Consider the following 13,726-nt stretch of genomic DNA (forward strand, 5'->3'; position numbering starts at 1 on the left):
GGGTCCTTGGAGAGGGACATCATGCTTGGGAGGGTAGAGGGACAGCGCAGGAGGGGAAGACCCTCTATGAGATGGATTGATTTGGTGACTGGGGTAATCGGGATGGGTGTGTCAGAGGCAGTGCGGTTGGCGCAGGATAGAGCAGGGTTTAGGGCTGTTGTGTGTAGGGACTCGATGGCACATAACAACAACAACAACATTCAGATGCGGAGTCTGTATGTAGAATATGTCATCATATTAACCAGAGAAGTCTCTCAGTGATGCCAATGGTGAGCATGCTGTTTGTAATGAAAACGTCAGAGATTTAAGCCTACCCAGCAGCACATTGGAAGAAAAACTTTGAAATTAAATCTTTCCATAAATCAGCCATTAAAGCCGCTCTGTATTACAGTTGTGTTCTGGCACCCACAGGATTTCCATGAGTCAGAATCAACTTGATAGCCATGATTTTGTTGCTTGGGTTTTTTGTTTGTTTGTTTTTATTCACTCAAAACCCACTGTATGTTGGAATCACCTCACAAACTCTCTACTGGATTACTGAGGCTCTAAATGATGTGAGAGGAAATTGCCTATGTTTCTCTGAAGCAGCCTTTGGTGGATCTGAACCACCAGAGAGGAAGGACTTTGGAGTTAGTAGTGTTAACTTTGTACTGACAAGGCCACCAGAGCTCCCCAGTGTGCATGAATTCCAGTTTGACAGTCCCTGCAAATGTTTGCACAGTGTATATAATATACATGATCTGTCATAATGAACTGTGGGGTAGATGCTTCATTTCCATGGAATATCCTCAGGGGCTGAATTTTTACTTACTTCTCTTTGCACTTTCAACACCTAGCACGATCCCTGACACAGAGGAGGAGCGCCAGAAATGTTTGCAGGCTGAAGAACTAAGGATTTGTTCTCAAGCCTGTGTTGATGAGAACAAATTAGACTTAGATACGCAGACGCCTCCCTTAAAAGTAATATTGCAGTAGAATAATAGCCATAGCCACAAGAAATAAATGCATCTACGAGGTGCAACAAAGCCTCAACTGAGTAGCTGATCAGATAAAGAAGAGGCAGGGTAGTTCAGCAATTAGGTTCAATGAAATCTTAACCCAGAATAAATATAATAGTATAAGAAAAGAGCAGTTTGATTCTGGAAAACTTCCTAACTTTGATTCTTGGTGATGAGTTAACTACAGTGTCCAGCAGGTAGTTCCAAATTCATGACTAAAGGTCGGGACAGATGTCAGAGAAAGCAATGATCTTGGAGTGTTCAATGATGAGATTAAAATTGAATACACTTTGGCCTAGTGGACAGAAAGTCATGCTACCAAGCCCAAGGTGGGTGATTTTAATTTGTGGCCCTCAAGCCTAGTTTAAATTGTTTTCTGTCAAACATTCTTCTACATTGTATAACACTGGTCTGTGCATTGCTGTACAGAGATAACTCGTGGTTACTGTGATGCTAAACACTGGGACACTGATGTGCCAAATGTGATAATGGCTGCCCATGCTGAACAGTGTTCGGTGGAGCTTCCCGATTAAAAAAAGCTTAGAAGCAGCAGTGGCATCCACTTCCAAAATGGCTTGCTTCTGGAAACTCTATGAACAGTTCTCAGGTCTTTTGTTCATAGGGTCACTATGAGTTGCCTATGACTCGATGGCACTTAACAACAACAACAAAGTATATAGTTTCTCTTGGTAGAGTTTCAATTTCTACTTTTGTTCAAAGACAGGGCATCTTACAATTTTATGAAGGAAGTATCTTGTACTCAGGAGATCCCTGAGCAGTTTAAAAGGTTTTCTTTCAGCTGCTAATCAAATATTTGTCCGTTCAAACCTACACAAACATATCATCTTGGTTCTATATTTCCATAACAAACTCACCAAAAATCTCATTGTTATTCAGCTTGAACCAAGTCATTTCTCATAGCTGACCCTCCAGCTGGTGCTGGAGAAGAGTATTGCATGTACCATGGACTGCTAAGAAAACAGAGATTCATCCTGTTGTTGTTTGGTGCCATTGAGTTGTAGATGACTCATAGCGACCCTATGAACGAACGGCCTGAGCACTGTTCATCCATAGAGTTTCTGGAAGCAAGCCATTTTGGAAGTGGATGCCGCTCCTGCTTCCAGATTCATCCTGGAAAGGGTTAAACTGGGCTGCTCCTTGAAGGCAAGGATTCTGAGGCTTCATCTGACATACTTAGGACATGTTGTAAGGAGGGACCGGTCCTTGGAGACGGACATCATGCTTGGGAGGATGGAGGGACGGCACAAGAGGGGAAGACCCTCTATGAGGTGGATTGATTCAGTGCCTGAGGTAATCAGGATGGGTGTGTCGGAGACAGTATGATTGGCACAAGATAGAGCTGGGTTTAGGGCTGTTGTACATAGGGTCACTATGATTTGCAAGAGACTCAATGACACAATAACAAGAATAACAGATGACAGGGAGCAGATTGTCAGTCACCCTGCTGCAGATACACTGATGGATTTGAACTGTCAGACAGGCACCACCGCTGGGTTAGAGGTATGAATTTCTAGGGACGGGGCCACGAGTCCCTATGTTTCCACAAAGACTATACCAAACCAAACTATCCTCACTGCCCGGCAGTGGTTTCCAACTCATCTGTAGGACACAGTAGGAAAACAGCTGCTTAGGGTTTCCAGAACTGTAATCATCTCAAAAGCAGGGTGCCCTTCTTTCTTCTGAGAAGCAGCTTATGTGTTTGTACCACTGACCTTTTCTTCAGCAGCCAAGCCTGCTCACCGCCACACCATCAGGGCTTCTTGAAGATCCCACAGTGAGCTACGACAATTCTGCGGTGTTTGGTTTTGCTCTGTCACACATGGGGTTGCCATGCTTTGGAATCAAGTCAATGGAAATGTTGTCAATGAGATGCAAACACTGTATGTGAGAATGAAATAGATGGCGGTTAAGATTCTGTTAAGCCCTGCGATTCTCTAAATCTCCTCTTTTAGGTGAGGAAACAAGGCCCAGACATATGGAAGATGACTAAACAAGAGAGTCATATGTAACGGTGTTAAACACTGACATAATAAATTGCTAAGTTAGCAGCTCAGTGATCAGGGATCGGCACAATCAAGATATTAATAAATTTGAGTGACTCAGCCTTAAGGGGAATTTGGAGTTGGAGAAAACCTGCTCATCGTGGTTGGATTTTATGTAGCATCCACTCACTCATTCTGGCTGAGTGTGGTTTGTCTATGCTGACTGGTAATGCTACCTACTGCCCACCTCCACGCACCCATGTCATCCTCTGGGTTTTTTCTGCTTTCTCTTACAGAAGATAGATGAAGAGAACGAGGCGAACTTGCTAGCTGTCCTCACAGAGACACTGGACAGTCTCCCAGTGGATGAAGACGGATTGCCCTCATTTGATGCGCTGACAGATGGAGATGTGACCACTGACAATGACGCTAGTCCTTCCTCTATGCCTGATGGCACCCCTCCGCCTCAGGAGGCAGAAGAGCCGTCTCTAGTAAGAACCCTTCCCACTGTTTACCGCAATCGGAGTTGCCTCTGGCTGGCCACCGCATGGGTATGATGTAGAAACAATAAGGTTTGGATTCTTAATTTGGACTGATGCGAAAGCGAGCCCCAAGCACACTCGGCTTTGCAAACCCTATGGAATTCTGTTCTTAAAAAAAGTGTTGAAAATGCATACTTTCATGTCATCATGCTATATTTCCTTTCTAAATTCTATTTAGTTTTCCCCAAGTGTGTATGTGTGTGTGTGTGTGTGTGTGTGTGTGTGTGTGTGTGTGTGTGTGTAATATTATTAATTTTCATGGTAAAAAAACCAAAACATTTAGAAAATGTAGAGACCCAGGAAGAAAAACATTTAACCTGTATTTTCAAATAAACTGGGTTGGTTTTGTTTTGTTATTTTTTTCTTAAAAGAGACCATGAACAATTTTTGAACTTCAGATGTAGACATTATTTTCTAATGAAAAGAGATTGTAAATCTTATAGGAGGAAATAGCACATCTACATTTTTCTAATGTAAGAGGCAATAAATCTCATAGGAGGAAATTGCACATCTTTCTCCCATGGAGCAGCTAGTGGATTTGACATGCATGCCTTTGAGACTGCAGCTCAGTTTCTTACCATTAGGCTCCCAGATCCCTCTCTAGTATAAAGAGAGGCTCTAATTCATTAAGCAAACCCTTATGACTTGCTATTTACCACTTCCTCCTATTTTTTTTTACTATTAAAATGTGCATCATATTTGACACCTGTAGTGTTATTGTTGCTGTACTTGTTATGTGCTGTAGTTTTACTGAGATGCATATAAGTCTAGAAATAGAAAGTCCAGGGATATGCAGAATTCCAAGGCTGTGGTTTCACATTTCTTATGAAGATTAAAAAATAATAGCACATCCACAACCCAAGTTACTTTAATTTATGGTTTGCAATGATGAGTAAATTTGTTGGCAGTGAAGAGTGAGTTTCCTTTTCAATGCAAGCGCTTGTCTGGAATTTTATTAGTTCTAAGACACAGTTTACCTTTTCATCTATGCTAACTGTTTGTCATTTGCTATAAATTTGGTGTAAGAGCACGCTGTATAAATTATGGAATACCATTCTCCAAATCTTCCTCATGTGCTTTAGCTTGCCTTTGGGAGGTGGTTTTCCTCCCATCTCTGAGGTAGTTTGTTTTTTTTTAAAATGAAAGGCATTTCTCATGAGCACATGTGAACCCTACTGGTGGTGCAGTCCAGAGGGAGTTATACGGCTACCACAAAGCTGTTGCCTCCCTGGCGGTTCAAATCCACCTGTGCATCCACGGAAGAAAAATAGGCAATCTCCTCTCTTGTGATTTACAACTTCCCAAACACCTATTTGAGAATCAGCTATGACTCGAATCTGACTTGACATCTGTGAGTGAGTGTAAATGAGTGATTGTGTGCTGACAAACTTTTTTCTTACTGTAAAATGGTTTTGTTTAATCTGATTAATTAAATCCAATTTTATTGACGTGTGATGCAATTAAAGAGCCATAGGATTTTACAACTATGTTGTTGTGTGCTGTCAAGTTGGATCCAACTCATAGCTCACCCTCCAGTTGGTTTTCAGAGGCAATGAACTGCACAGGTAGAAAGGTGGCGATTACCAATCTTTGCTGCACAGAGCAGCTGGTGGATTTGAATTGCATTCCTTTGGGTTGGCAGTGTAGCTCTTTACCATTAAGCCATTATAATACTCAATTAATATTACATTTAAGAGTTTAGTCACTGGTTCCTGTCCTTTTTAATACATGCCTAACGTCTTGCTTTGCCCCTCTCTCCTGATGTGTTTCTAGCTTAAGAAGCTCTTGCTGGCACCAGCCAACACTCAGCTAAGTTATAACGAATGCAGTGGCCTCAGCCCCCACAACCATGCACATCACAATGCCAGGATCAGAACAAACCCTGCAGTTATTAAGGTACAAACCTTGTAACACCTCGGGGTGGGAAGTGACACAGGGTTTTTGCTTGCAGTTGCAAAGCAAAAGTTAGGCCTACCTGCATTAATCTGGCAAAGAGACTACGACTACATCAAAAGGGTGAAACCAGATTATGAAATGGATTTCGAAGAGCAGCGCTAGTACTGTTTGGGGATAGGAGTCATTCATTTGCTCTTTGTCTCTTGGAATGGAAACCCTCTCATCTGTTGCCCCTTGTCCACTTTATTATTCCGTGAAGTGGTGTAGACTTCAATAAAATTCTGCTGATGACTTGGTATCATTGATGAGTGACTTTAAGGCACAAGTGGACTCCGCTGCCAGCTGTCTAACCTGAGAAAGGTGGCTGTGGAAACCTCGTCCAAGATCTCTCTGTGCCATTAATTGGAGGGGTTGTTGGCAATGACATAACTCAGTTAGCAGGCTGTATTAAACAATGTTTGTCTTGCCATTCACAGTAAGCGAAAGCAGAGCATTAAGGGGTACTTAAGAGAGTTGTGAATACCAGGCTCCAGCAATCAGCAGCAAATTAAGGTTTCAACCAGCTTACTTTTTCCCCTCATTCACAGAAAAGGCGCTATAGGGTCTTGTTAGTTACATGTTGCTGAGTAGGAACGTTGAAATGCAGGCGAAATGAAATTTTTAAAAAGCTATATAAATGCCATTGAGGAATTTTAAGTGTAATTTTCGCTCCTTGTTCTGCAAACAATTATTCACAGCTCATAGATCTAGTACACTTATTCTGAACACTTCCTTGAAAGATCCCATCTCTTCAGAAAACCTCTATCCGTTCTGATAAGGTTCGGCTCTCTCATTTTCCCTTTCTCTCTGCCTGGTTTCTTAAGACCGAGAATTCATGGAGCAACAAAGCGAAGAGCATTTGTCAACAGCAAAAGCCACAAAGACGTCCCTGTTCGGAGCTTCTCAAGTATCTGACCACAAATGATGACCCTCCTCACACCAAACCCGCAGAGAACAGGAGCAGCCACAGAGACAAAGGCACCTCCAAAAAGAAGCCCCCCACGCAGTCACAAGCGCAGCATTTGCAAGGTAGGCTCGAGACCAAAACCCAGATGGTCCTTGAAGGTGCTGAAGGCAAGAGCTCAAAATCTTCAGGCTTCTACGGGGTGGGGGAGAAACAATCCAGTGCTTTATTATAGAAGGGAGGTGGGGGTGGGGGTGGGTGGGAAATCCCTGGGTTGAATATATTTTGTTCAGTTGATACCCAGTCTCAGCTCCCTGTCTACGAAAGGGCACCTGCAATCTTAGCTGTAGATAGGGGAGCAGGCTTGTGGGGGAGGGAATGCAGCATCAGACAAAGTTTATATGAATCTCTGACTTGCTGAGATAATTGAAGTTCCAGGCAAGCTGGGCTAGCCAGTTCATTACCATTTTTATTTTCTTCCCTTCCAGTAATGGAGACAATGAGGCATTGTTGAGTTGCTGCATGCAACTTAAGAACTAGTAAATACTATTTATGTGGCCCCTTCTGATTCCAAAGTGTGTTTCCCCCTTTCAGACCCCATGCTATGCCCACAGAGTTTATTTTGTAAGTAAGGCATTGGAAATTTCTAGGGGAAACCCCAAAATCAGTTTTCTACTTTAAAAAATATTTTCTAGATTAAATTAAACATCTGGGTATATTCACATTATCTTCCTCCTTGCTAGAAGGCTGAAGCTTTTGAGGCCAACTGAGGTGATTTTTTGGGAACCCTTTCTTGGCAGAGAGATATCTTTTATTTCTTTTTGGCTCCTCCCCATCAAAATGCTCTGGTCATGTAAGTTCCAAGTGAGCTTGTGGAGAATTGCTATTGCATTCAAACTGGGGTTCCAAACAGTTCAAACTAAGTACAGTTTTGTTGAAACAAAACTGATTGAAACAGACACAAAGCTGAAAACTTTGGGCAAAGTGGGATGCTAACTGGATTGGGAAAATTATAAATTGAGGTTTTGAAAGAAGAAAATCAGAAGGAACCAAGCGTGCCTTTTCAGGAGTCTGATGCAGGAGGTTGGTTCTTGGTTGAAGGTGGAGAGGCACATGCATCCAGAATAACATAGTCGGCCACCATTTCTGAGTCGGGCATCGTCAGTTTTCACCTAGCCAGTCAAGAGTGTTGGTTGCTGTGCAACACACATACTGCCCTTGTTTCTGAAGAGGAGGATTAAGTTTTTTAGCAAAGATTCTAACCTGTAAATGTTCCCATAATCATGGGAGTTTCAGTTCACCCACATTTTACAAATTCATGCCCATTCCAGGGTTGCTTACTTAGCCATGACTGAACTGGACTGAGCTGGTTCAAAGTTCTACTTTCACAGCTTTCACTTTACCTTCACTTTCACAGTGAAAATAGGCATGTGCTAAATCAGCATTTCTAAACATCCACCTCTATTTTTCCTTTTATTTCTTCAACTTCTTCTTTCACCTCCAGAATCACAAACACCAATTCTGCTAAGAACTAGATTATTTCACACAAGACTGATATTGATGCTGGTACCTTTAGTTAATTTATTTCCTCGTGTTTGAGATTCCTCTCCCTCTTTCCTACCTTCCCATAAGCAGATGATATTGCAGAGTCTTTTAAGACATCTTCAAAAGGCTTTCATTTAGATTTTCCCTGGAGGTTGTCTAAAATTTACTGCCCAGCCCTTTCTGCTAGTTTAGGGAAATATATTTTGTGAAATAGGCCACATTCTCTTCCAGCTCTCCTCGATTTACTCCTCACCCTGCTGGGGGAATAGCTTTTCTAAGAGCAAGCCAGCCATGCTGTGCCATACTAAGGTGGCAGTTGCAGGCCTCAGGTGAAGAGAACACAGCTGGGCTCGCTCTAGTGAGTGAACTCACGAATCCACTGCTCCCTCGCCTGTTCCAGTCATGCATTCTTGTTCTGAGCTGAATTTTGAGCCCTCAGTCTGATGAAACCCTGAATTCAGCAAACCTAGCATAGCAACACATGCTTTAAATATCTATGTTGGTTCTGGTCCTTTTGGGTTTAGGGAGTGTCTAAGTGGGGCAAAGAGTTCATACACTTGGGAGCTAACCAAAAAGTTGAAGGTTCAACACCTAGAGACATGTTGATAGGCCTGATAATCTACTTAGAAAGACTGAGCTGTTGGAAGCCCTATTCAGCATGTCTTACTCAGACACACATGAGGTTGTCGTGAGCTGGCATCAACCGACTGGACTCTGGTTGTTGGTTTGTGTTTTGAGTTTTAGGGTTTTGTTTCTTCTCTTTTAAAACAAAGGAAAAACAACAACAACAAAAACAACCCCTCTGATGACAGTCTTGGACACTCTTCAGATTCTATAGAGGAGGGATTGGAGCAAGAAGACCTGTTCCCCACTGCACCCAAATGTCCTTACACCTGAACTGGGACCTTCCTGTGAGCTCATGCAATCAAGCATGGCTGCTCCCCAGACCTAGGTGTGGACGTGCTAATGTGTGGTTCAATCTCAGGAGAAAAGACTCGAGGAAGTGGCCCATCCAGATTCCCAAATTGGGGTACACATGATGGCCATGAGTTCCGGATGGGGGAATTCCCTTGGTCATGCGTAATCCTTATCCCAAGGACAGGACCAGGGCTAAGGAAGCCTGGCATGGATCTCTAGGTTCTTCTCACCTCCTCTCAGCCCCTTCCACTGGGATCCCTGCTGTCTGGCTCTATATTTAGATTTGCTGACTCTGCTTGTGAGGAGTTTGCTCATGTCTCCGAAGAAGTGAGCTGCAGTTATGGCACAGAACGATGATTTACTCCCTCGTGTTAGAAATGAATAGAACTCTTTATTAAAACTATTTCAGAGTGAATTGAAGTCTTACAGAGCAAATTTTCACAGGGACAGACACCTAAGTACAATAAAATAGCTTTCCCCTTAATGTTGATTGCTGTTGGAAAATGTCAAGAATAATTTTATAACTAAAGCCTTATTAGGATGTTTCCTGGGACTTATTCACTTAAGTCAAACCAAAAAAGGATATGAATAAATCCCAAGTTTCCTGCCCATCCTTCTTCATCTTTAAATCAAGAAAATTATGATTTGTGAGTTGGGAACATTTTTAAAAATCCATAGCTGAATTATTTTAATCAGAGAATTCCTATCCTAATGCTGCCATCATTAATCAAAAATTTAATCCTCCTTGCACCTTCCTCTCATATATATATATATATTTTTTTAAAGCTTAGGGTATATTAACCTTAGTTTCCAGATTTATTATACCTTCTTTTTGTTGTTGTTGTTGCTGTTAGATGCCATTGAGTAAGTTCTCACTGTAGTGACCCTACACTGGAATAATTCTTTTCCAATCTCCCTAGTTGGCAAAGGCTGTGAGGCTGGTGTGGGAAAATGCAAATTTTAAACTGTTGTTCATAGGCTTGTTATGAGTAAAATCAGTTCAGCAACAACTACCAACGATATAAGTCAGTCTTCTATTGAGTGTCTTGTATGTCCCAGGTACCTGGCTATCATTTGCTGTGCCATCGTGGCTCTGACATGTAACTATTGCCCTCATGATGTGAAAGGCACTGTCAGTGAGACCTTGGCTGTGTGTCTTCCTGATTCCGTTGCCTCTGCTTCCTTTTATTCTCTTTCTTTCCCTTTCTCTCCTCCTTCCTTGGGATTGAGCCCCCCAAATAAAACTGCTTCACTTCAAGGACACCTCAAGCTTTGTTTCTCTCAGACATTCCCCAACCATGTGATCCTAGCCGACTCTACCGACCAAGTCCCTGCTCCCTTGGCCCTAGCAATTGCCCCCTTGACCAGCTCTTCTTGTTATGTGCCATCAAGTCAATTCTAAAGCAGTGTCCTTCGATAGAGAACTGCATTATATAATTTCTGAGGGGAAAATCTTTATAACAGCTCATCACCAGTTCTTTGCTTCAGTAGAGTGGCTGGTGGGTGGATTCAAACCGTAGATCTTTCCTGACATGGGTATGCTTAACCATAACACTATCAAGACCCCATCATCCTAAGGAAGGCCAATAGAAGCCCTTGTCTGGTGTTTTCATTAACTTTTCTTAATTGTGATGAAAATGTGCACAAGAAAAACACAAGAAATTTTTTTTGAAACTTTAATATTTAAATTAATCCACTAGTTGATATGTCTATACCTTTTTTATTTTTTTATGACTATACCTTTTACAGACCATTACAATGAGGAATTAAATGAGCTAATGAAAAAAACATTTTATGACACCTATTCTAATTGTAGAATAAAGTGTGTCACTGTGGGGTGTCATAAAAACTTTTCCCAGGACAAAAGTACTAAAGTTGTTTTACCCACCCAAAACAATTAATGTAATGACAAGCCTAATTAATAAGCAACAGGAAATCCTCAGGGATTATTTAAATTTTCATTTAAAACTAAATATCAGAAAATATTTGAGCAATTAGAGACAATAACTATAAAAGTCTACTAGAATTCTTTTTTTTTTTTAACATGACATAGCTTTTTCTCTCTGAACATCACATCAGGTCTCTACAACATTTTGAAGTCAAGCACTTTTCCATTTCATTTTAGTTTCTTTTTAGGCTATTGTATGTCCTTTGATCTGTGTTGCTGTCCAGTTTATTCATCCATTTACTCTGCCTTCATTAATAGAAAACACCTGATTTTCACGCAAAAAATATGCATATCTGACTTCATGGCATTTTCATTCTCTGGTATACTAGATCTTGAACCATGATGTAGATTAAGCTGACAGTGAAACAAATCAGTACGCTTCCAGAAGTGGTTTTAGTTCTGTGTGTTGTATGGGGACCATAACCCTACTGTGACTTGTGTTTTATAATTGTGTTTGGTCTCATTAAAAAATGTGATGGTCTGTTCTTCTCCTAGGGCTCCCAATATTACTTGCCTCCAACTATTAGAATCTGGGGCATCATAATTATTCCACACAGAATAAGAAAGTTTATTTTACAGGTTTTCTTGGTTTCATATCTATGATATTCATGACATAAATGAGTACATCTTAACCATTTGAAAGTAGTCTTCAAATAACAAAAATTTAGGTCTGCCCATGTACATATAGAGATATTTTGAATATGTGTATATATATATACACACACACACACAGAAATGAGAGTTATACAAGTAACAAAAGTTATACAAGTGTCAGGTGTTTTTTTCATAGGGTCGCTATGAGTTGTCTACAATTTGATCACACACACACACACACACACACACACACACACACACATTTCCAAGTACATTTCTTATTATGTTTTCCCCTCTCTTTGTCCAAAATAGAAGACTGATATAGGGAGAAACATTTGAAATTTTGGAGTAAGAGGAGGAATTGGGAAATACCTCCTAAAGATGTGAGATTTAGGAAAGCATAAAAGAAAGATGGCTACCTCTCTTCCCACCTGGTCATAGGTTCCTCAACAGATAAAGATAGCACTTTGCTTTAAATGTCCCTACAGCTGGGGGATTTGGACCTTTGTAAGCCATCTGAGTCAATGGCCACACTTTGCCATAATCTGTCAATTAATTTTCAGTCAATTGACTTGTGATTGCCTATCCATCCGCCTCATAGAAATAACCTACTCACAGAGCTAGATAGAAAATTATACATTTTAGGAGTAAAATCAACTGAATATTCATAACGTTCTGTTGCTTCATAGTTACTCTGCTGTTTTCTTGTCTAAACAAACCGTGTTCTGTATTCCAAATTAAATGAGAAAACATTATTTCTCTCTGATGGCATGAAGCAAATTTTGTATCCTTAGCAGGAATGGTGCATTTTGGAGAAAATTCTGTTCTTGTGTGTGTTTTCAAATGATAGTTTACGGCTACAAATGTTGTTTGGAATTTGTTTTCGCATAATGGACTCTTGTCTGACTTTGATCCAGTATTCAGAGATTTCTCTAGTTTAGGCTTCCAGTTTTCTGGTCAACCTTACAACTTGACTGGCATAAAATAAGGACTCTAGAGAACACTCAATCTTTCATAATTAGTGTGTTTGTTTGTTTTCCTTTAGCCAAATCAACAACTTTATCTCTTCCTCTGACCCCAGAGTCACCAAAGTAAGTATTAAAAAATGTAATCATTTTCAGAAAGGGAAGGGGGTGCTAATACATTTGGCTACAGCAACTCCATTTCAGTTTGTTTTTATAAATGTGCCATATCTTCCAGTGACCCCAAGGGTTCCCCATTTGAGAACAAGACTATTGAACGAACCTTAAGTGTGGAACTCTCTGGTACTGCAGGTAAGCCTGACATTTCACTTGGAACTCTTCCCCAACTCCTTGCTTTTGAAGTATATCTTAGCTTATAGAGTGCAGTGATATTCTTTATTTGATTGTGACACTTAACCAAAAATATAAACAAAACTGCATGAGAAATTATCTATAAATATGTTCAGTTGTTTATGTCTTTTCTGCACCTAAAATATTGCTTGGGATCCTCAAATAACTATATCTCAGATGAAGACACAGGATTAGGAGATGAAATGAGTATTTCTTAAACTCTGATTCAAGAAATATGTGAGGCATCTAAGTAGATTCCTTTAACTTTACAGCATCCTCATAAGAATGACGGGGATTTCTCATTTTGAAGGTGAGGAAATAAAGGTCAGAGATACTGAGTAACTTGTCTCAGATCACGGGCTCAAAAGGTAGAGAATAAGATTTGAACCTAGATATATTATTTATAAATGCTTCATTTTTAATGTTTTCCAAATACTGTTGTGTGTCACTGAGTTGGAACCAAGTCATAGCTGACCTCCCAGTAGGTCTTTTCAGAGGACAGATGTTGAATAGGAGGATATTGCCCATGTCTGTATGAGTTGAAGTTGGTAGATTTGAACTGTTCACCTTTGGGTTGGTGGCACATCTCCTTTTGTGAGGCCACCAGAACTCCCTGTAGGAAAGCATTTAAGATTTTCTTTTTTACATTCTTCTTTCAAAAGTGAATAAAGAAAGAATATGTTTACTCACTTTAATAAAAAATGTCTCAATATATATTTTTAATAAGAGGAATGTCCTCATCAGTCAGGACTTCTGAACTCAATTAGGCGGCCATTACTTTACACATAGAAGAAGAACTTGGACTAACCTTTAAGACATTTATTCGTCTCCCATTTTCCATGTAGACTTCTGAGTTGGCTAGAAAAGATGACCTTGCATTCGGTGTTTTAGGTTGGTTATCTGAATCCCACCAGAAAGTGACTCCTAGAATGTCTAAAAAAGACGTGCCTTGGTTCTGGCCATTGCTGATAAAGGTAAAGGAACAGTAGATTAAACAAGATGCTTTCAACCAGAACAGTGGTGTCC

The 13,726-nt window shown here is 40.5% G+C and overlaps 1 protein-coding gene across 3 annotated transcripts in view; it reads left to right on the plus strand.

Annotated features, from left to right (window-relative positions):
- Positions 1-13,726, plus strand: part of PPARGC1A (peroxisome proliferator-activated receptor gamma, coactivator 1 alpha) — a 1,278,036-nt gene that overhangs the window by 1,215,037 nt on the left and 49,273 nt on the right. For all 3 annotated transcript variants that reach the window (XM_006899276.1, XM_006899274.1, XM_006899275.1), the window contains 5 exons: positions 3,298-3,492; positions 5,317-5,439; positions 6,303-6,507; positions 12,433-12,478; positions 12,588-12,661. In XM_006899276.1, the coding sequence (XP_006899338.1) occupies positions 3,298-3,492; positions 5,317-5,439; positions 6,303-6,507; positions 12,433-12,478; positions 12,588-12,661 (643 nt within the window). The remainder of the gene's footprint in view (positions 1-3,297; positions 3,493-5,316; positions 5,440-6,302; positions 6,508-12,432; positions 12,479-12,587; positions 12,662-13,726) is intronic.

The sequence above is a fragment of the Elephantulus edwardii genome, unplaced genomic scaffold (assembly GCF_000299155.1).
Source record: "Elephantulus edwardii isolate Elephantulus edwardi_28Jun2011 unplaced genomic scaffold, EleEdw1.0 scaffold00251, whole genome shotgun sequence".
Classification (NCBI taxonomy): domain Eukaryota; kingdom Metazoa; phylum Chordata; class Mammalia; order Macroscelidea; family Macroscelididae; genus Elephantulus; species Elephantulus edwardii.